General features: G+C 43.5%; 1 protein-coding gene and 1 long non-coding RNA gene across 6 annotated transcripts in view; one reads left to right on the top strand and one right to left on the bottom strand.

Moving 5' to 3' along the window:
• LOC109284718 (uncharacterized) overlaps window positions 1-7,253 on the bottom strand; it is a 64,856-nt gene extending 57,603 nt beyond the window's left edge. The window contains exon 1 of the long non-coding RNA XR_002092284.2: window positions 7,165-7,253. This is a non-coding gene — a long non-coding RNA (uncharacterized LOC109284718). The remainder of the gene's footprint in view (window positions 1-7,164) is intronic.
• MMEL1 (membrane metalloendopeptidase like 1) overlaps window positions 1-23,170 on the top strand; it is a 79,018-nt gene that overhangs the window by 35,385 nt on the left and 20,463 nt on the right. For all 5 annotated transcript variants that reach the window (XM_019493957.2, XM_019493959.2, XM_019493960.2 and 2 more), the window contains exons 3-13: window positions 3,316-3,375; window positions 5,788-5,949; window positions 7,202-7,282; window positions 9,175-9,270; window positions 10,383-10,501; window positions 11,308-11,373; window positions 14,098-14,232; window positions 14,893-14,982; window positions 19,221-19,357; window positions 19,957-20,050; window positions 20,985-21,113. In XM_019493957.2, coding sequence (XP_019349502.1) covers window positions 3,316-3,375; window positions 5,788-5,949; window positions 7,202-7,282; window positions 9,175-9,270; window positions 10,383-10,501; window positions 11,308-11,373; window positions 14,098-14,232; window positions 14,893-14,982; window positions 19,221-19,357; window positions 19,957-20,050; window positions 20,985-21,113 — 1,169 coding nt within the window. The remainder of the gene's footprint in view (window positions 1-3,315; window positions 3,376-5,787; window positions 5,950-7,201; window positions 7,283-9,174; window positions 9,271-10,382; window positions 10,502-11,307; window positions 11,374-14,097; window positions 14,233-14,892; window positions 14,983-19,220; window positions 19,358-19,956; window positions 20,051-20,984; window positions 21,114-23,170) is intronic.

The following is a 23,170-nucleotide window of genomic DNA, read 5'->3' as shown; positions in this document are numbered from 1 at the left end:
TTCCATCCAGACATTGCTGGATATTAGGCAATTTGGGGAGTTGGCCAAGTTCTGCAACATACCGAACAGCCGCAACTCCAGCAAACTTTGCATCCAGATTCCAGGTTCCCAGCCTGGGCCCACTCCTAATGATTACATACTATAGAGAACAATGCCCATCCTTGTAAAGGCACGTCCCTTTACCAGGCAATCTCCAAGCAATGCACTAATGCTAATGAAAGGATTGCTTCACTGGCATAGACGTGAACATTACACTGTCCATTTTACACATGGAATACTTGACACAAGGGCATGTATGGCAAATCTCACACCTCTGCAGATAGCCAACCACAAAGGCCATCCACCAGTTAAGCCCAACTGTGAGGGCTTCATCAGGTCTATTAGTGATTCACCAATGTTGTGAAGGCCTCAGGCCTGGGGTATATTTCACATAAGTGGCTGAGAAAGAAACCAAGCATCCAAGAGTCCTGCTTTCCCCTGTGGGTGTTGTTAAATGTTATTTTGCCCACATATTAAAAGCTCTTCAGATGGGAATGTGCACATGTTAAGGAAGGAAAAGATGAGCTAAGTGGGCTCTGAACATCTCAGAGATAATCCTCTCTGGGCAAGGATTATCTTTAGCTCCTCTTAGGCAATGTGTGCTGCTGTAAAATTAGACTTCTCCATGGGACCAATACAAACTGGGAGCAGTCCTCCAGAATCTCAGGAGGTGCCACTCTCAGCCTCCACCACATAAATGATCTATCCTCTGGAGCATTACTGCTCTGGAGTGACAGCTGGAGAGAGCAGGCATCTGAGGGTGGCGGTCCCAAAGAAGATAAGAATCCCACTGCCCCCACTTCTCCGCTGTGCTCAGAGGCATGTCCGCTCCCCAACCGCAGCTCCATTCCCTGTTCTGCGCTCGCTCATCTCCCCCAGAGCTCACCCCCTGCCCCTACTGGGCTCCTCTCCACCTCCAGGCTTCCTGCTCACATGTGCCTGCCAGTGCTGTCCCAGGGGTGAGGGAAGCTCCTGTCCCACTTCAGAGGCTATGCAGGGGCTGGGCTCAGCCTAAAAGGTGGCAGAGGCAGTGGCAGCAGACAGCTGGGGAGCAGGCAGAGAGAGGAAACCTACCTGTCCGCTGCTGCCACAGCTGCTGCTGCTCTCCAAGCTAAGTAAAACCCTCATGCAGCCCCTGGAGTGAGACAGGAGCTTCTCTCACCCCTGGGACAGCAGTGGCAGCTGCAGGTGAGCTGGGAGGAGCCCAGGGGGAGACAAAGGTGAACCCTGGAGGCCAGCAAGGGACAAGGTGTATGGGATGTGAGTCATGAGGTCCAGAAGAAGGGGGAAGACCTGCTGGAAAGCTGTTGAGAAGTGGAGATTGGAAGCTCCTAGCCACACCCCTGCATGCCAGCCCTCTACAAATCCAACCATGCAGGTCAGAGAGGGTACTAACCCTTGCCGTGCATTCTTTTATCTGTTAAACCATGCGGAAAGCAGAGTAGAAGTGTTCTCCTGCAGTTCCACTGGGAACATCCTACCTACTGGGCGTGTCTACACGTGCATTTATGCTGGCTTCAATTTACTGTGCAGTAAGTTACTGCACAGCAAGTGGGAATAGGCTGGCATCTACATGTGCAGGCATTAAAGTGCATTAATACTGTGTGTGGACTGACTTAAGACTAAAATTAGTCCCAAGTCAGTTCACAAGCACAGTGTTACTGCTCAGTAAGGCATCTACATGTGCATTACTGTGCAGAAACTAATCAGGTGTAAATTTGATATCGGCATGATGCAGGTATTGAATTTATACTCAAGTCGGCATAAGTCGCCATATTTGCTGTGAGTACAGATGTGCGCGTGTAGACACATGTCCATACTGTGCAGTAATTTTGGTTCCTGTGCAGTAAATGTGCATGAGTAGATGCACCCGCTATCTCCTCTCCTAAGTGGCAGCAGCTCGCATGTTATCAAACTCACTAGAAGGGCAGAGGTCTTTAGGTTTTGCATCTGGGAGAGATGTCTTGAGCTGGAACAAACACTTTTTTTTATGGAACAAGGTTCTTTGCCTCCAGAGAAGGGTTCTGTGTAAAAGCAAAACAGATGAAGCAAGTGCACACCCTACCGCTTTCAGTGCAGCTTGTGCTACAGCTCTTAAATACATACTCAGAGGGGGTAGGGCTGATCTAGACCACACAAAGGTCAGTGGGAAATCTTCATTGGTCTTTGTGTCAGGGAAGAGCAGTGAAGCTGAATCTGTACCATTTACAGCAACCCATTTTAGAGCCACACATATGTACAGGTGCAACAAAGATTCTGACGTAAAGACTTGAGCAGGATTGATACATTTCTAATGCTAGCAATGCTTCTCCACTTGGTATGTAACAGAAGAGATCTCAGAGGTCATTATAACACAGAAGCAGTTCATTTACATGCTCAGCAAATTCCAAAATAGTCAGGCCTCAAGCTACAGAGAAAGGCAAACCCCTCACAGTCTGACCTAGGGGGAAAACTCCTTCCTGACCCCAAACGTAGTGACTGGTGTGACCCTGAGTATAAGGGCAGAACCCTCCAACCAGGAAGCTCTGGGGTTTTTAAGTACCAGCAGGAGCATCAGTCTACCCCAGTACACTTCAGTTAAAGCCTCACGGTATCCTATCCATCTAGTTGTAAAGTCTTCAGTAAGGTCTGTGCTGTACAGAAAATTAAGGAACCACCCACTGCAGGCAAGGGCACGCATTGCACTGTTTTGTTATTTTGACCCTAGGTTTGTCTACTCTTTTTGCCCTGGAACAGTCAGAAATATTTTGGTTTTCCATTCAGTTTTGCAGTTCAAAGCCATTGCAAAACCAAGAATCTGGAGATGGCCTTTGCTCTTCTCTGAAAACCTTTCCAAACAGATGTGGTTTTGAAAGTCAATAAAACAATATATTTTTATGATACTCTGAGATACCAGCCACAAGGTGTCCATGGCCATTGCCTGTTTAATCAAAAAAGACTGTCTGAGAGACCAGGGAAGACATTAGGATTGAACTACACTAGTGCCTTACAGCATGCCTGGGACATACTGGCAAGACGTTGAGGTTTTTTTTCTATGCCCCTGACCTCACCATGCCTATTCTTTAGCGAAATAAAGGGCTTCAGTCTTCAGAACTATCATTCTGGCAACTTCACCAGCCCTAGAATTCACTGACTTTACAATAACAGAACAAGACAAGTTTTTTCAGATTAACTTAATTGAGGCTGACCTACCAGTGCATGTCAGAAATGCTGTACTGTTTCATTCAGAAATGTGCAATATTATTATATGTCTTATGTTTTAATTCCTCCCCACAGATGCAAACTATGGTACCAATTCAGGCAACGTATGCACCACACCTGGATGTGTTACAGCAGGTAATGTTTCTTGCCAGGGATGCTTGCTGTAGAGGGAAACGGAAGTACCAGTCTGGCTCCATTAATAATGCTAGCATTGTCTAAGGTTTGTTTCAGTCCTGAGTGGTATTTTTAAAAGCACAGAAGAAATTTATAATCATGAGGTCCCAGTGATTTTCAGTGGGGCTTTAAAACACAAGTGACTTGCATCTTATAGGACTTGAATATATTTGTGTTCTATGAGAATTCCACCACTGGATTAAAACTAGTCAATCCTCTTGTACCTTAATTATATCTGACAAGTCAGGTAAGCAAATATTTGTTCAGAGTAATTTTAAATAATAAAAGAAAAAAAACATAAAAGGGAAAAAGATAGTTTTCTAGGAACACCCCTGTATATCTCTACGTATTTCCATACAGTTCTCCAATTTCTATTTAATACAGGACTGTTTGTGGATGTGGAGCAATAGTAAATTATGCAAGAGAACTTTGTGTTGTGGATTAGAAACCAGATCTGCTGTATGGCTTAGAAAATAATATTTGCCAAAGATGGCTGCATACCTAAGCATTCAAGATTTCAAAGGGGGATCACTGAACATAAACTTATTCATACTAATACACATTGGCAGAAAAAAAATAAGTTAGCATAATACCCGAGTAGCTCATTTTCATCAAATTAGTCTAATTACTTTGACACAAGATTATTCTGCCTAGTCAGTGTGACTATAAATGTAATACACATCTTAGCTTGGCTTTATCAAATGTTGTGAAAGTTGGTGTTACTTGCCAAAGTTCTTTATAAAAGTCTGGATATTTTTCAAAGGCCACTATTGTATGATGAACTTACATCATGGTTACAAGAAATAATCATTAAATGTACTTTTCACAGAGATTCAGTAATGCGGTCATTAAATCAAGCCGTTTTTTAGTCTATCCTTATTATATGTAAGTGGAATCTGCAAAAAGTTAGAATGATGTAACTTTTGGGAAGAAGGAACAATAACCACAGAATAAGTAAACGTGCAGATATTAATAATAACGTCCACAGAAAATTGCTGCATTCCACTCAATTCGGAACAAAGTTAGACAAAAGTGATACACTATATTAAGAATAAATGGAAAAATACTCTTTTTCAAGATCTGAGGGAAACAATAAGATCTTTTACTCAATAGTTAAAGAAGAAAAATATTACTGGACTCAAGAGATCTGGGTTCTATCCCTACCTTTGAGAGTGGCCTACAGTGAGATCTTGGTAAATCATTTAATTTCTAAGTCTTGATTTCCCACCATGAAATAATTGGACTTTTGTGCTGTGGTGTGAGATCTGCAGACAAGCTCTATATAACAGCTACACCATGCTAGTACAGTGTTATATTATAGTTCAGCGTCGGTAGTAAAGGAAAATGGCAAGGATGGTCAGTGGCTTCTTGGCTTTGGCTTAAGGCAGGGAGCTGCAGGCCAAGTGATTTCAACTACAGGCAGTCTTCGGACTTATGACACAATTGGTTCCTGAAAATCGCATCTTAAGTCAAAACGTTGTAACTCGGAACCAATTTTCTCATAAGAAACAATGTTATAAATGGGGGATTGGCTCCTGAACCAAGGCCCAATACCCTATTTTCACCAAAAATACCCCAGAATTTTGTACTCGATCAATTATAGATGAGTAATATAGCGACATTAATGTATTTATATTGTAAATAGCAATCATATTGATTTGGAAGGACTTCTTTCAGGAGACTTTGCTGGACTTTTTGAAAGGTTCTTGGCTGGACTTTTTGAAAGGTTCTTGGCTGGAGTCTTCTCAGGAGTCTTGGCTGCAGGTTTTTCTGGAGTCTTGTCTGCTTTCTTAAAGAAAGTGTCCAAGGAAGTTTGGACAGATGCTCTTCAGGGAGATGAGTGACGCAGCGAACTTGTTCGCTGGTGTGGCGTGGCATCCGATCAAGAGTTGTCAAGTCTAAACTGATGTCATAAAGTTGAAACAGGGTGTCAATTTATAAACGTTGTAAGTGCAAAACATAACTCAAAATGTTGTAAGTCGAGGACTGCCAGTACCTAAGAAAAGGTACAGCAATCCCCTCCAAATACTTTGCTTGTAATTCTGATTGTTGTTCATAATAACTTGACTTTGCATTGTCATCAAGGGTGGTTCTTTGGAACCATTCAGAGGAGTTTTGTGGTGGTGTTTGCTGCTGCACATTGTGCAGACAAGACCATCTAAATCTCCATTTTTGCAATTGCTTTTGTCCATTGCTTCTTTTCCTCTGCCTTGTGGAGCCAGTCCCATGACACTAGGATCTCATCCTAAATGAGAGACATGTGCAAGATCTGTTTGGCAGGCCACCTTCTTGGTAATTTGGGAGAATTTTTTAGTTTTACATGCAGCTTGAAACATCCTGTGGAAATCACCTCTATGGTTTTGTGCATCATAGCTGCTAGGATAATTCAGAACATGGACCCAACCACTGAGCCTTGCAACAACTTCTACCAGTATGCCTGTGGGGGCTGGCTAAACCGGCACGTCATCCCAGAAACCAGCTCAAGATACAGCATTTTTGACATCCTGAGAGATGAACTGGAGATCATCCTGAAAGGTAAAACTGGGAGGGACATTAAAACATGTACATGAAACATCAAGATGTGGCATCAGGACTTTAGCCCAATAATGATGTTGATACCCAACATTATTCCCTGAACTCCAAAATAGTGGGCCTTATTATTAAAAAGATAAAGAAAGAAGTTTGGGAGATAAGTCCAGGCACAACTTCCACAGAACAAACTAGATCCTCCTTTAGGAGCCAGCAGGGTATCTTTAAAGTGCATAGATTTATATCAGCTGAGGATCTAGTTTACTGTATGCGAATTCAAGCAATGACGACACTTGAAATTTTGTCTGGTACAGTAAAGCCAGTGAGGGGGTGCCATTTGTTATTATTTAATACAGAAGTATTTACACTATCAAAAAATTATGGCAGCAGCTTATTTCATTGGGGGAATTATAAACTTTTCCTGCAAAGGCAGTATTTATTGACATTGGTGTTTATCATTTGAATTAACATAGCACCTAAAACCCCAGTCATAGCTCATGCCCCACTGTGCTAAATGCTGGTCTAGCACAAAGCCAAAAGCATGTCCCTGACTGTAAGGATTCATAATCCAAGCTGCATTCACTCTAGAAAGGTTTATCAGTGTAGGTATACCAGCAAGCTTGTTCTGGACAGAGCTGCAGTCGGTGCTAAACCTCAGCTGGCAGTGAGTGGATGTGTTGGTGTTTTCACACTGTAACTTATGAAGACTCTTCAGCAGCCATAATCATTTTTTTTAAGGCAAAGTTGGCACGTACCATCACTTTGTACAGCAGTGGATGAGACAAAGCCAGCTTTTGTTGACAGTTACCACACTGCAATATTTGACATACCACATATTTTCTCTCTTCTTGGTTATGTTGGTCTTAATAGCCACTGACTGTTTACTTTGGAATGGCATCTGCTGCACATAAGGCATTTGCAGGAGCTCAAGTGACATACAACAAATGACGTTCCAGGCCCATAAGGTTTCTGATCTCTTCTGTAGTCTTTCCTCCTCCCACTCTTCAGTAAAGCACCACCACAGCATGGTTGTGTTCCCAATGAAATCAGCTAAGTTTTGCCATAATCTATAATTGGAGTCAGGAAAATCTCTGTATTTTTATGTCCATCCTTCACCTTTCACTCCTAACCAGTAGTACAACACTCTGGTTTCATGATAAATGGTCCTTACATCCCTTCATTCTCACTGATTCATGTGATGATAGTTGAAAACAAACCTACCCAGGGCATGGTCTTACTGCAATGATTCCCGTCCTAGGTGTGCTGGAGACTCCAGAGCAGGATGATCGAGAGGCCTTTCAGAAAGCAAAGACACTTTACAAATCCTGCATGAATGAGAGTGAGTATCCTCTTGTTCTATTGTTGTTCTTCTGGGGACAAACCTATATCTCCAGGCCAGTTTGTAGCTCCCTGGCAGGGCCTCCCCTGGAAAGCCAGCCTTTCTGCAAGTAGATGATTTTTATAAGTGACACATTGAGTAATTAAACTATTGTCACTTAGCAACCCTGAGTAGGACTTTTTTTTTTTCAGTTAAGCTTGTCTAGCTTTTGCAATAGTTTTGAAAATTGCTCATTTCATTAAGTCTTTAAGAACCGAGCTCCTAGAGACTATTTGCCATTGCAAGCCCATAAAAATTAAGCTGCTCAGGCTGCTTACAGATGTGAAGGAAAAACAAAATCAGAGTTTTAATTTCAGCTTGGTGCACTCCCATGCTGAGCGCAGCACATGTCTAAAAGAGGCATCGCATCAATTTGACCTGACTTGCCCAATGTCTGTAAAGAGTGCATGCTTTATCTGTTAGATAAAAGCACCAAAAAACCCTGCTTGAAACACATGTTCTATACAGAAGTTGGGCGAGCCAAGTCAAACTGATGCGCTCTCTCTCCCAATACAGCACTGTTTATTTTTTTTCCACATCTGTTAGTGCCCTCAGTGTCTTGATAGTACCTAGGAAGTCTAGTGGATTTTCATGCACAGATAATGGATGCTGGAGATAGTTTGAGAGTTTTAACGCTGCAAGTAGATTTAAAACATACTTGCTAAATACAACATGTTAAGAACAACATGCATATGTCTGTAACTACAAAACTGATAAAATATAGTAAAGCAAGAGCTGAAAGCACTAGTTTTCAAAATGTTACTGGGTTATTATTGATATTTATTTTTTATATTCCAGTAGTACCTAAAATCTTAATTAGGGATTGGACCCAATGCTGTAAGCATGAATGGAAAATCTACCCTCCTATAAACAGTTGGTCATCAGCACTATATAATTTTGAAGAACTCTTTTCCATAGATGAGAAGTTACTGTTTGTGTAGAAGAACCTCTAGCTTTATTTGGGACCTTCACTGCACATTATATTGCTGTGCATAGGTCTGGTGCAAAATCTCCTATACCAATGGTGCATAATCTTTTTCCCTGGCAGGCTGGATGGACAGTACCTGGTCCCTTCATGGGCCGGATCCAGCTCATGACTTTGATCCAGTGCCTGGGGTGGGGGCAGCGGGGCCCCATACAGCTGTGCAGCAGGGCCCTGATTCAGCAGTGCAGGGAAAGAAGGTGTGGGTTGGCCCCAACCTGGCCCCATGGGGGGAAAAGGGAATCGCCCAGCCCCAATTCAGTTGCAGAGGGGCAAGGGGAACAGCTTAGCCCTGATTCAGTTGTGCAGGGAGAAGGGGGCATGGCTCATCCCTGATCCAGCTGTGCAAGGAGAATGGGGCCTGGTCTGGCCCCATCTGGCTGTGGGAGGAGAGGTGGCATGGGAATTTAGTAGCAGGGCCAGGTGGTGGTATCACCACCTGGCCACCTCCTCTGACCTTTTGTATAGCACAAGGCCTAGGGCCTCCCTGAATTAGCCCTTGTTTGAATGAGAGTATATGTTTTTGAAAAACCTTGGCTGAAAACTTACCAGCATAATGGAGAATCCAGCTCAGCTTTTGGTAAATGGTTTCAATTTGGCTTGGAGAGTGTGCAAATCTCAGAATGAGTCACAAAACACCAAAAGTAATACTCTTGCTCAGTTTTGCAAACAGAAATTTCTGAGTACTCGAAGGGTAGAATTTATTACACCATGGAACACAACAACGACACCTATGCATGCAGCCTCATCCAACCTGACAGTGCACCATCAGACCCTTCTCTTTCTCTTCTGTAAGAGATTCAATTGCATAATTCAGTTTATCAGGAATTTTAACCTTCTTTTTAAAATTTCTTTGCTGCTGCTTCTTCAGGCCTCATAGAGCAGCGAGACTCATTGCCCTTGTTAGAGGTCCTAGCTATGGTTGGAGACTGGCCAGTGGCTTCTGCAGATTGGAATATCACCCATGGTAAGACTCTGTGCTCAAAGAGTTTGTAAAAGGGTCTCTGTAGCACAAGGGTAGGAATTTTTTACTTCCTTTGGGAGCTAAGATCACTGACTTGCATCCCCTGAACAAACAAAAGCCTGGGTACCTCAGCTGGTAATCAACTTTTCACTCTGAAGGTTCAGGGTTCACATCCCTTGTTAGGTGGCAGGTTCTGTGTGTGGCTAAGGGACAGCCTGTGATGGGAGACCAGACTGGATGCTGTGGCCTTTAAGTGTAAAGGGCTGTGAAACTGGACAGAGGAGTCTGGCAGGGCATCTGTGAGTGGAATTGCCCCCACCTGGGTGAGCTGGATCCTTCTCCCTGTATGAACTGCTGCTACCCTCCTGAAAGAAAGGCCTGTGGAGCTGGAAAGGGGAGTCCAGCAGATAATGGGGTTTTTTAAAAGATAAAGTCACCACTATAAAACCTCAAGGTAAAGGGAAAAATGAAGGGAGAAGCAAAAGTAATTAATTTTTAAAACTACAGGGCTCAACACATACAATAATTGTGCTCCTATATTTGCATGTGCAATGATCACAATTAGCAGATGATTGGTCAGCTAGTTAGGTAATAAAATGCTCATTTTTCACAAATTTATAATTGGGGCATATCAGTATCTGAGTGGCAGGAGCTTTTTAAATGGCTTACACAAATAGATGTGAAGCCTCGTTCTTCCACAAGGCTCAGCCCTCTCCCCCATGACGTGACCACCAATTAACAACAGCAAAATCCTGGCCAGAGGTATCATCCAAGTCACCTAAGTGCCTTGAACAGCTGAGGTGTTTTGACTTTTAACCTTGATATGGGAAGGAATTGAGGGTTTCCTCTGCGCTTTGCACAGGGCTAATTAAAATTGTCAGTGCCACTATTAGTAAGGATAATTAACAAATACTCGGTGTTCAGTTTGCAGTTAGAAGCAACCTTTCAGATCACTTTCTCCATGCACTTCCAGCCAGTGCAGGCTGTTCCTTACCAGTATCCCACTTTATCCAGTCTGATTTTAAATGACCTGAGTACTAAGCCTACAGTACACAGAACTTAATTATGTTTGGTACACATCAATAAATAACGCAGCTTTTCCTTTTATCTCTCAGAGGCAAACTGGAGTGTGGAAGAAAAACTCTCCATCATGAACTCCAGATATAACAAACGAGTCATCATTGATATGTTTGTTTGGAACGACGACCGGGATTCCAGCCGGCATATCATTTATGTAAGAAAAATCCCTGGGAACTACAGATACATAGGTCCAAGGCCATGACCCACCAAGGGTAGCTAATTGCGTTGCATACAGTTTAGATCAGTTTTCCGTGACTTCTGTTAGTGAGCATCCATAACATGGAGCAAAGTGTATATCAACAGCTCGATAATGGGCTGTTCAAATATATACTACTACAGATCTTCAGGCAGCATAAATGGTTCTGACTTTATTGAAGTCTATGGAGTTCTGGCAATTTACACTAAGGATTTAGCCCCTATGTATAGTACTGCAACTTACACAGCACTGGCATTGTTTAATATATACTGCAGATATCCAAATAATACTGATCATAATATAATAAGTATACCATACTGATCTATAATACCTAGCCTAGTAATATTTATTTTTACACATCAAATCTAGCCCTGGAGAGAGGCACCTTTTTCTCTTGCAGGTTGCAATATTTTGTTCTTTCTGAGGTCACAGTGGTCATTGACCATTGATAGTAAAACCATTGCTCTGTAACCCATGGTAAGTAAGCATCTATCCTGCACTAGCTGGAGATTGAGAACCTAGGGTTTAGTCCTAAGCCAAAGTTTGGAGGGAGCAGTTGGTCTTCAATTCAGTCCCAACTTCTATGGAAAACAGGCTAAAGCTTGCTCCTGGATTGGGTTTACACCCTCATAAAGTGAGGTCATCCTTCTTGGGTTACCAGGATGGTGCATGTAGCATTTCACATTATGCTTAAATGACCCTTTCTGGAGAATCACAACCACTGCTTATCACTAACTAGGCATTACCTATTTAATTTCCTTCAGATCGACCAGCCCAGTTTGGGAATGCCATCGCGAGATTACTACTTCAATGGTGGCAACTACCAAAGAGTAAGTATCTCTGTAACACATATGCTGTATGCTACTAGAACTTGCCTTTCATTAATCACTTGCAAGCAATCCCTGCTTTTTCCATACTGCATATATCTGAATCTTAATGCTATCCAACAATCAAAATGCATCGGTTTAACTTGTTGACAGAGAATACAAGGAAGGCCAAAAATTTATCAAGAAACAAAGATGACTGAACGTTGATAGAGTAGCAAGGCTATCCAGAGTCGTGAGAGTTCATACGAACAGAAAGAATATGGCAAGGAAGAAAAAACTTCATGCTCATGGTTTAATCCATCACTAACTTTTAGGGTTTAGGGTGAAAACTTCATGGGCACAGGTTGACCCTGTATCTTTCTGCTCTGGGTTTTCTTGTTTCTTCCTATGAAGCATTTGGTGCTGGCAGCTGTCAGAGGTGAGACTCTGGACTAGGAGGACTGCTGGGCCAATACAACATGATAGATCTTCTGTGTTCATACTTCTAATCATACAAAACCCCAGGTTCATTTTTGATGTAGAAAGGTTTTACAAGCCACTACGTCCGTGACAGAGCGCTTCAGTAATGGAATCAGGGCTTGACAGGGAAAGTGGAAGGGAGATTCATGTTCCCAGTCTTCAGGTGATAAGAATCTTGCAGACTGTTATTTTTGCTGTTATTCCCCAAAACTGCATGAAAGTTCAGAGAGCGAGTGTTGAAACTGTTTCCATTTCCTATGACAAATTTATTCACTATCTCCCCCCCTCGCTTAGTTCTCCTTTGTAAATGTCTAACTGAGCAGTTGCAAATGTAAGATGGATTAAAGATAATTTGTCAGTAGGCCTGAAAATACGTGGTTCTTTTTATTTTCTTAATTATCTCATGCTAAATGAGTGCTTTTGCAACTTAGCATTAAATTGAATTTCCTAACATGAAAGGAGGAAGATCCACACAGACAATAATAAAATATTTCAGACTCTTGCATCTTACAATTTCAGGATCCAATCTAAAACCAACTGACGGCAGTGGAAGCCTTTCCATTGTTTTCCTTGACTTTGGATTGTGTCTTAAGTAGGATAATTCCAGGGCTGTCTTTTCTGAAATACAGAGCAATGAGATTTTGGTAGAAGCATATTTATAGGCCATCTCATCTCTGCTGTCTTAGTAAATTGTAATTTCTATGAGCAGCATTCCCCGTACGTGTTAGCACGCCAAATACGTGTTAAGGGAAGATACTCTATTACCTTTTACAGAACGTGGCCAACTTCTTCTGACATTAGTACATGTTACCAGTTGCAGGCATTCTTAAAGAGGCAATGGTATCTCAAGAAGCAAACAAAGAAACAAAAAAGCATCGGGAGATTTTGTTTTGTAAATGGTATAGGGGTGCTTAAGAGTGGACAAGTCAGATAGTGACTTGTCTGACAGAAGTGGAGGTGTCACTATGTTAGCTATTATGTTTAGAAGACAGCGTGACTTTTGTGTTGGGCCTGTGGTCGGTCTCAGGCTACAGGGAGGCCAGGGACCAAGTGCAAGGCAACTTTGATCCAAAAATGAATGAACTTAAACAAGAGAGGCATTGAAAAGAGATTAACCTGAAGTGTGAAAACTCCTGATTTGGCTAAGTGCAGATCTATAGCCTGGCTGAGTAACAATATGCACCATGGTCACTCAGGGCTATACAGAATCCCTACCTGTAAAGCTGTTTCTTTCCACAGCACATTTCCAAAGACTATGGGCTACATCCTGGTATTCTTTACTTAGTTTGTGTTTAGTCTGGCATCAGGTAAAACTCTTTTCATCCCTGGCAGGAGTTTGCCTGAGCTAGGACATTCTGTCCCCCTTACAAATCACCATAAATGTAATACAAGTGCCCAAACCAATTTCAGAACAATTAAACTATTGTGTTCAGCTAGTTTCTATGTTCCACAGATAAGGAGTCATAGGTAGAAATAATAGGTAGCATTAAGCCTTCCTATATCAAAGAACTGCACTTGATCATGAGCCAAATATCCTTCCAAGGTCCATTTTGGCATATAAATCACCTAGCTCGCACAGCTTGTACCTTGCATTGTAAGTGAAAGAAGGGCACCACTGGGAATCATCTGTCATTGTGTAAAGCTAGTTACACATGTAGCCTTGCAGTAATGGTTCTCAATTCTTGGATTTCCTCTAGTTTTTCATGATGTGACTTCCAAGAAATTGGAGAGGATGAGTGAGAGAAGAGAAAGAAGAAGTTTCTTTCCAGGCAATATCCCTGAGGGCATGAGGTTTCTGGATTTGAGGAGCCCTCAAACCTTAAAAACTTTGTTTGATACTTTGGTTCTGAGGAGATGGTATTTCCTCCAGCTCAGTTCAAATCAAGGAGTCTTTGCTACTTCTTCACTTATTCGTTTAGAAGCAGTGAAGGGAAAGAGTCCCCTGGTTGCAAGCTCTAAACTACATCTCTAAAGAGACTGGGCTGCAAAGTTTTGATTTAGGACCAAACATTGCCAATGTTCAGAATAGTTATGAATCAGATCCAGGGTGAGTTTTAGAAAAATACACATGAATTCTTGTTAGATTTTTATTTAGTCCCATGGTTCATTTCCAGCACATCTGCCATGCTCCTGAATGCATAGTCTTAAATTCCCCCAACAAGACACGCCCCAGTGCACTGCTTACCTAAACTCCTGCTGAAGTGCTGGACAAAATCACCCTGAATCACATAGGCCACCATACAAAGTTTCTCTCCTTTATGTCTCTAGGTACGGGAAGCCTACCTGCAATTCATGATCACCATTGCCAAAATGATCAGAGGCGATAAGAACTTGTCTAAAGACGACAGCTTTGTCCAAGAGGAAATGGCAAAGGTGATGGAGTTTGAAACAGAGATCGCGAATGTGAGTATAGGAGACCTACGGGTGTGGAGAAACCTCTCAGCTACCTGGCTGGGGGCAGGGGAGAGGCTGCGCTCAGGATTTGGGGTGAGGGACATATTTTCCCCTAAGCAAGTCTGGTAAGGGCCATTTGGGGTGTTTTACTTTCCTCTGTAGCACATTGTGATACTGAAATAGGCATAGCAAGGGGTGCGGGGGTGAGCAGGGTGACCGCCCCAGCCACTAAAGTGAAGGGGCACCAACAAGCACTGTCCAGCCACGGTGGGGCACGGGACGGAGCTACAAGCAGCTCATTTGGGGAGCACAGGGATGGGGGAAAGGTGGCTCCCGCTGCTGCATGAACTCCCAGGCAAGCACTGCAGGGCACATGCCCTGCTGGACCAGGGGCAAGGGCAGGCTGCCACTGCAAGCTTTGCCCAGGGTGCCAAACTTAGTTGTTATGGCATTGGTCATAGGAACTTTCTCGAGTTATCCAGCAGGCTGTTGACTGATACGCTGAAATGCAGAAAACAGTGTTGGTCTTTATAAAATAAGTTTCCTTCTCCAAAAAACAGACTTTAAAGAGCTCTTTCACACATGTGTGCATGCACATACGCATACATGTGATTCCAGCTGCTGAAACTCAACCGTCAGTTCTGAGGAGAACTTTGTGTATGTCTTTAGGCAACTGCTCCTGCAGAAGAAAGGCATGATGTGACCCTGTTGTACAACAAAATGACCCTAAAGCAGCTACAGGAAAAGTTTGCCTTGAAGGTAAGTGTTTTGTTGAGTCCCATTGCTTCCAGCTCCTCCTATGGTTTGGTCAAGAGAAAATTATGCTGAAAATATTTTTGTTTTGAACAACAAAAGGGATTCATAGTCATTTTTGTTCTCAATAGAAAGCTAAGGGAATTGGGAAGGTATTTTCCTATGGAACAAAGCTACAACTGAAGCATTTGCCAGGCCTTAAATCTCTGCACCAGGCAGCAAAAAAAATCTGTGAACTCGTGTCCAGAAAAAATGCTTTAAAGTTCTTGACTTCTGTGCACAGAAGAAATAGGTGAACCACATGCTCTGTTCAGAGCTGGAGCAGTTCTTTTGGGCAAGCTTCACGTTACCTTTTCTTGCGTTGAATTAATTCCATCAAAATCACTGAAGAAGTTTATCAAAGCCACAACCAGTTATGGCTGCAGACTAAAACCACAGCCGACTCTTCCAAGATTGCAATGGTATCCATGCTGCCCAGAGTCTTGACCTTGCGCTTTTCAGTGGAAAACCTTTGAACTACACCTTGCCTAGATGTTTGCCACTCACAAAACTATGAATCAAATTATAACTAATCCCACCTATATTACAACTTGCAATGCTTTAACTTGTTAAGTCAAGAGAGCGGAAAATCTAACTGAATGCCCATGCTTCCCTACAGGCTAGATTTTCCTCTGGATTCAGTAGGCATGCAAGTAATATATCTAGCTATTGAGGAATAATCCAGTAGCAATTCTAGCAATGTATAGAGGGGAAAAGAGTGCTGGTTCTTTCACTGATGTTACTAGACCAAATCTGAAGGGAATCCGAAGTTCAGGAAAAACTTTAGTGTTAGAGTTTTTCCCAAAGGGCAGGGATTACACCCATATATGGTTATTTTCAAAGGAGAAGGAGTTAAATCACACGGTGATTTCCCTGAGAGAGGGAAAACGTGAGGTCAGTAAAATTAAGATGGCAGATTTCAAAAAGGCAGATTTCATCTGACTCAAGGAGCTAACAGGCAGGGTATCATGGGAGGATAGATTGAAGGATAAAGCTGCCCGGAAGGGCTGGGAGCTTCTAAGGAGCAGAGTATTCAAAGCCCAACAAGAAACTGTCCCAACACGATGGAAGCAGAAGAAGAATGGCAAGAGACCAATGTGGCTGCATTAGGAGCTCCTAAAAATGCCTCAAATGCAAAAGGAAAGCATACAGGCAATGGAAGAATGGGTAGGTCACAGAATCAGGAAGGCAAAGATAAAGGCTGAGCTGCACCTGGCAAAAGAGGTTAAGGACAACAAAAAGAGGATCTATAAGTATACCAGCCAGAAAAGAAGGACCAAGGAAACCGTGTGTCTTCTGTTAACAAGCTGGGGGGACTCCTAACCCAAGATACAAGGAAGGCAGAGCTAATCCACAGCTACTTTGTCTCAGTCTTCACAAAAAAAGTAAGCTGCCAGACACTTAATAGACATTATCTGGATAAGGAAGGGGGCAATCTGAGGGAAGAGATAACAATAGAGATGGTCAAAGAGCTTTTGTTGGGTCTGAATTAATTCAAGTCAGTAGGGCCAAATGAACTTTATCCCAGGGTCCTGAAAGAACTAGCAGAGGAGATCTCAGAGCCCTTGGCAATGATCTTCATGAAGTCTTGGGAGACCAGCCAGGTACCAGGGGACTGAGAAGGGGCCAATGTAGTGCCCCTTTTTTAAAAAGACAAGAGGAGGACCTGGGGAACTACAGACCAGTTAGTCTCACCTCAGTACCTGGGAAATTACTGGACTATATGGATTTTAATGGATTAAGTTGGTGTAACACTCTAGAAAGAGTTTTACATTTTGGGTTAAAAAATGGCTCATTTATTTCAATTTAGCCCAAGTGTCCTCCTAAATATCTTAAGCAAAAGTAGCATAAGCTAAGTTTATATTGATTTGAAAGGGCCCTATAGCCTCTTTCACCTATTTAATTAAGTAAATGATAAAGAACCCAATATGTTAAAACTTGTGTGTAAACCAACTCAGACTGCATAAATCTACAGTGGCCAGATTCTCCGCTTAGCTACTGGTGCAAATCTAAAGTAAAAATTGTCTTCATTAGAATTACACCAGATATGCATCAAGTTGCAGCAAGGGAAGTTTAGGATAGATATTAGAAAAAAACTCTTTCATGAGGAGGGTCAAGCACTGGAACAGGTTACCCTGGATGCGTCTACATGTGTTATTAATGCACAGAAAGGGTACTGTGCATTACAAAATGTGCAGTAAACTGTGCCTCAGAAAGGATCTACACATGCACTAGCTTAGAAGCAAATTTGCTCCCAACTGAAGCAGTTGAGACCAGGGATGTTCCTGCCCCCCTGCCCTGCTCAGCCCCACTGCAGCAGCAAAGGGGAGCTGAAGGGTAGCATACAGGCCAACCTCCACAAACGTAATAACATAAGTGAAGGCCCTAGGGAGAGGGCATAGGTGGAAGGCCCTAGTTGGAGGGCATAAATTGAAGCCCCAGGAAGGGGGCACTTAAAGCAAGGTAAGTTTACAGACACCTGAGGCCGCATTTGGGCCAGAGGCTGAGATGTCCTCAGATGTGGTGAGGCCAAGTTTGTGTCAAAGGTTGTGAACTTGTTTTGGAGGCCATCTGTGAGGCATGGGACACAGTGTAGGGATCGTGGATAGCGTCCCCTGGCATGGGGGCATTAAAATGGACAGCCTCCTGCATTTTACACCAGTTTAAGGATTAATAAGTTATGGCATGCGAAACTAGGTGGACTGCCCTACATAGACAGGGGGCAGGCCAAGGTTGAGACATGGCCCCAAGTTGGCTCCCTGTTACAGACAACATTTTATAGAAACAGGAGATTGACTGTTGTCGTTCCCCTGCTTTACCTGTGGCAGGTTAGGGTGTTAGGTTCATGGTTCATGTTGTGTCAGGTTGGGGAGTAGTCTTATGTAGAGTTTAGATTACATTTGTATGCGATGGTTAGGATAGAGATGATCTCGCCCACACTATGGGTTGTCAGTGTTAAGAACTATTTTTTTTCTATGCCACATTTAGTATGGGATTATCACAGCCACCGGGCTTGAAGAGCCCCCTCTGGCGTCCAATTCAGTATCTGGCTCTTGTTTAAAAAAAGCCAACACTGTGTAGGCAAAAATAAGAAAAAAATGTCTAATCACAGTTTAGTTGACAATTTGAGATCCAGACTGAGGAGCAAGTACAGTCCAGTGAGTAGAGTAAGTAGACTAGAAGCCTTCTCATATTGACATTTCTGGTTGGCTCAGAGCTCATGCCACAGAAGAAATGCAACCATAATATCAGGGCCTGGGTCAGTATCTTCATGAGATACTAAAGGAATAGACATGCTGGGGTTATTTCTAAGTAGTACTCCTCTGTAGGATGAATCCCAGAAATGCTGGCCCTTGTCTCCCCCATTAATGTGAAACTAAAAGCCATAGGCCCTACAGGTTTTCTCTTGAGTTCACAATGCCTGCAAAAAATGCTCACTTTCTGAACCAGGAGATAACGTCATATGTCATCCTCCTCCCCTATGCCAAGTATGAAATCTATCTACCATTCAGGGCTGCTTCTTGTATTCAGTCAACCAGCAGATGTACACAGGTGCAGCCCCTGGTCTTTAATTGAATAGCATCTCTGATCTCATTTTATAAGTCTCCTGAGGAAAGACCCCCCCCCCCGGCCCAAGCTCCAGCAAAGCTTGATGGCTCTGGTTATAAAAAGGGATCAACACAGCTAAAGAGATGTAGAGATAAGGTCCATGTTTATAACGTATTTTAAAAATCTGTGCTTATAAATCTGCAATAAAATTTGACAGGGCCTTTGCTCTCTGTACCATGAGTACAAAAGACACTTTCTGTTCCCTACAACCAACATAACTGAGGACTGTGTGGAAACATTATAATGCAAGTTAGATACACAGCCTACAAAGAGCTGTACATCATATTACCCCAATCAAATGGTGGCCAAAGGAGGGGGTGGCCACAACCAAGTTCTGGGGATAATGCAACCAAAACCCAAAGCAATCAACAAAAAGCGGAGCTCCCCAAGAAGTTTATTGGATGATGTCCCCACAGCAATCAGTCTTTCGGTGTGGTTGGACCAAGGACTTCTAGAGGCAGCTGTCACTCTCCTCTACTGAATAGACCCCACTGCCAGTACTGGGGAGTCCACAGGGAAAGGAGATGCGAGTCTGTCACAGTGAGTATAAAGCAATCCTTAGACCTGATCAATGTGTCTGTCTCCCTCTGCTACAGGACTTTAACTGGGCCCTCTTCATCCAAGGTGTCATGTCTTCAGTAAATGTTCAGGTCCACCCCAAGGAGGAGGTGGTTGTATATGGAATGCCCTATCTGCAGGAGCTCAAAGCAATTATCTCCAAGTACTCAGCAAGGTAAAGGCAGTGGGGAAAAAGCTGAATCTAAGACAGGGAGGGGAGGGATGACAGTCCACAAGGGGTCCAGTACTCTGAAGGGGAAAAGTAGAGAGCTGGGCTTTGTTCACAGGATCTCTGGGTAAACTCATGTCATGTCTCTAGGTCCTTCACTCTATAATGCAGGGGCAAGGCTCCTTTCCTTCACAGGGATGGTGGAAAGCAGAATTTTTCAGTGTCTGGGAAGGTCTCCTGCCTGCCTGGGGAAAAACCTCAAGGGAAGGATGTGGGGTTCAGCCCCCATTACACTGAGAAGAGACGTAGGAAGAAACTGGAAGTTAAGCTCCTAAAGCAGGCCTGGAACTGGGGCCTGAGGAGTGCTGCCAATGCACATAAGGGCTCCTTATGTGCATTTGTGCACTCTGGATGCCTCTGCATTTAACCAACTGATCCGCCGTTAAACACAAGTAGTGCCACAGCTCCCACAAGGTGTCATGAGGAACATGACAGGTGCTGACTGCTATTGCTGACTCTGTTGCCCCCACTCCAAAGCACACTTTCCTTTCGACTGACCTATCTTCTGCCAAACACTAAGTGCTTTATTTTGTTCTTGCACATAGAACCATCCAGAACTACCTGGTTTGGCGACTGGTGATTGACCGGGTCAGCAGCCTGAGTCGGCGTTTTAAGGATGCTCGTGCCAACTATAGAAAGGTACCACCCCCACCCCAGCACTGATATAGGACTATAAGGAAATAGCTGAGTTATGGCCCCGTCCCTCATTACCACAGGCAGCCATGCAATACAAACCCTTTCACAAGCCTATCTTTCTGCAGTAGTGGCCAAAAACTCATCAGGACCAGGAGCCCACAGGTCCTGACAAAGGGTAGCTGTCCCAGAGCTCTGCCTAATGAATTTTAACCAAGTAGACAAGCAAACCTCTGCTAAGAAGAAAAGACTGGCTTGAAGTCCAGAGTGTAGATGCAGGGCCACACAGTGTAGCTAGTAGCTAGGGTAGCTAAATAGCTAGGGAAAGCCTTAGCTCTATTAAGAAGTGAGTTTTGCGTCCCTTTGGGACCTACATACAAGAATGTGCCAACACATTCAGAGCCTTTCAGCAGCATTCAGCACACCATTGGGAAGGTCCTAGTCAGTCCAACCTTTGTCAGCCCCACAGCTGAGCCTTTCTGTCCATTTATCCTCCAAACTACCTGACATTCACCCAGGACTAGCGACAACTATTTTGCTAGATCATATGCTTGGATCACCGCTGTGGCACATACAAGGTCAGAAGCTGCCCTGAGGCACCTTCATCTTCCCCACGTCAGGCTGCCAGTGTTGCTCTGAATAGGAGTAGGTGTCCATGCTTAAAAACTAAGGAGATGGGCACTCCAAAACTGCTTTAGACAGAAGGACAGACTGAACTGTACCCATATAACTGCCCCACAGTTGCTGGACCTTGTGCATAGGTGATGAATGTAAGGAAGACCAGAAATTCAAAAAAAATAGTTGAGAGAGGACAGAAGCAGAGCAAATGATGGTCTTTTTCCTGGATCAGCCTTTCTGTCTTCTGTTAGCTTGGTATGGAGACTGGGGGGGGCAGTGAAAATATATAGGAAGAATCAAGCTCACTGCTTTCATTTCCCAGGCACTTTATGGGACAACATTGGAAGAGGCCCGTTGGCGAGAATGTGTGAGTTATGTCAACAGTAACATGGAGAACGCAGTGGGAGCTCTGTATGTCAGGGAAACATTTGCTGGTGAGAGCAAGAGGATGGTAGGTAATCAAAGTAATTATCCTTCATGCTGAATATCCTTCATGCTATTGTAAGTCCACAGCACCTGGGGCTTCCTTTCCTACCCCAGGTTTAGTATCTCTGCCAAAAATATACATAATACAGAGCTTAACAAAACTTGAGGGGCAGTTTGGATAGAAAAAGGGTGTTTCATTTTCTGTTTCAAAGGCAGAGGAATGTCGGCTCTTGGCAGTCTTTTTAACTCGAACAGGTGGGAGGTCATATTTTGCAGTATTGTTCAAGGAAAGCCGATACCTGTCTTTTTCTCAGTGCATTTCCCCCCAAGGATGCATTCTTGCCACTTCCTTAAGGATTAAAGACTTAGAAATCCAGCTTCCAATACGCGTCCTTTAATTGTGCCATCTGAATGGCAACTAAGTGTAGCTGAGGCTGATGCAGGGAGGTGACAGATTCTGTGTGTTGCAACTTGAACTGTCTTGTCACCCACCAAAAACAACTGATATCCATTTTGCTTCACCACATTAGATGAGCAAGCAGTCTGGACACGGGAACAAAAGGAAAATACTCCAAGCTGAAATAATCAGTGTCACTATCAGCATCACCTAGGCAAAACTGAACCAAGCTGATGCTGATGGATCCTAGATTTTGGAGACTGATCTGATTACCTCCCTGAAACTCTTTGGTTTCAGCTGATATTTCCAGTGATTTTACCTTTTTTTAACCTGTTAATTGCACCTTAAATAGTAACCCAGCCACACATTCAAGTCAATTTAAGTCATGTTAATACAGTAAATGATAGGGCTGTGTGAAATTTCACCAGCTGTTTCATTTCAATGCTGTTTCAACTCGTTTCGAGCTCAAAACAGCTAAATCGAAATGAAACAAAGGGCTTTGAGACAGCCTCAAAATGAAACGAGGGCAGTCAAAACATTTTAAGTTTCGAAGCTGAAGCCGGGCATGCCTGCAGGGAAACAGATAGTAAGGAGAGGGAGCGGGAAGAGGGGGCAAGGACACAGTGAGGGTGCGCCTTAACACAGGCTAGAGAAGAAGCTCCTGCAGGAGAGGAAAGAAAGACTCTGTCACAGTTTGGCTGCCTGAGACGCTGCTGGTGCTACTGTGCTGATCCTCACTAAGTTATTATTTTCCTGTTGTTATCTGAAGTGGTGGATTGGACTGAGGCTGTAGGGGAGGAGGAGTCATGGAGAGGCCCCAGTGCCAGCACCTTAACACAAACACAGTCACACGTCACAAGTTTTGCTTGTCAGCAGCTTGAGGTGCAGTTTCCCAGAAACCCCTACACCTCTCTCCTTGAAATTTAGCAGGCATCATGCCCGCAGAAGGGGCTCCCATCTCTGCTGTTTTCTCTGCCAAAGAATGACAAAGTTATAGGCAGTTTTGTGTTTCCCCATTGTAGCCTATGGGCAAAACATCAAAAGTTTCTACGAAACGAAACAGAATGGAACAGTGGTTTTGAAACAAAATGAAACTCGAAACAAAACACTGTCCCAGAGAAATGGAATTTGAAACGAAATGGTGCCATTTCGCAGAGCCCTAGTAAATGAGCCTTAAAGTTATTCCACATATAATGTGTGACAACTTTGTGGCTTGTTTGTATCATACACACCATCTTCTGACATCCCTGGCACCCAGGGACCCAAGGATCAAGGAGCCTCTCCCTGATGCCACAGTCCCCATGTACTGGAATGAGTAAAACCATGTGTACTGCCCAGCTGGGGTTTTCACAATGAGCTGATTGTTGGCTGGGGCCTGGGATTGCACTGGTGTCAGGGCCAGATCCCAGTTTGATCCCAGCTCAGAATCAACTGATTATAGCACCTGGTTTCAACTTGATGGCACAAAAGGAGCCCAGGATCATGATCCCAGGCTCCTCCTCCACTGGCAAGTAAGACACAATTGGGATCTAATCCCTGATCCCAGAATTGTGCATCCTGTTGCGCATGTGTGGCATAGAAGGAGGCATGACGGTGGGATCATGGATCAGATCCCATCACGCCTTTAAATGAGAATCTGTCAGTGGGCTTAGATGAACAATTGTTGCATGGTCTAATTAAAATTT

Source organism: Alligator mississippiensis, chromosome 13 (genome assembly GCF_030867095.1).
Source record: "Alligator mississippiensis isolate rAllMis1 chromosome 13, rAllMis1, whole genome shotgun sequence".
Classification (NCBI taxonomy): domain Eukaryota; kingdom Metazoa; phylum Chordata; order Crocodylia; family Alligatoridae; genus Alligator; species Alligator mississippiensis.
Note: the sequence above shows the minus strand (reverse complement) of the source record. Positions and strands in the feature narration are given on the sequence as shown.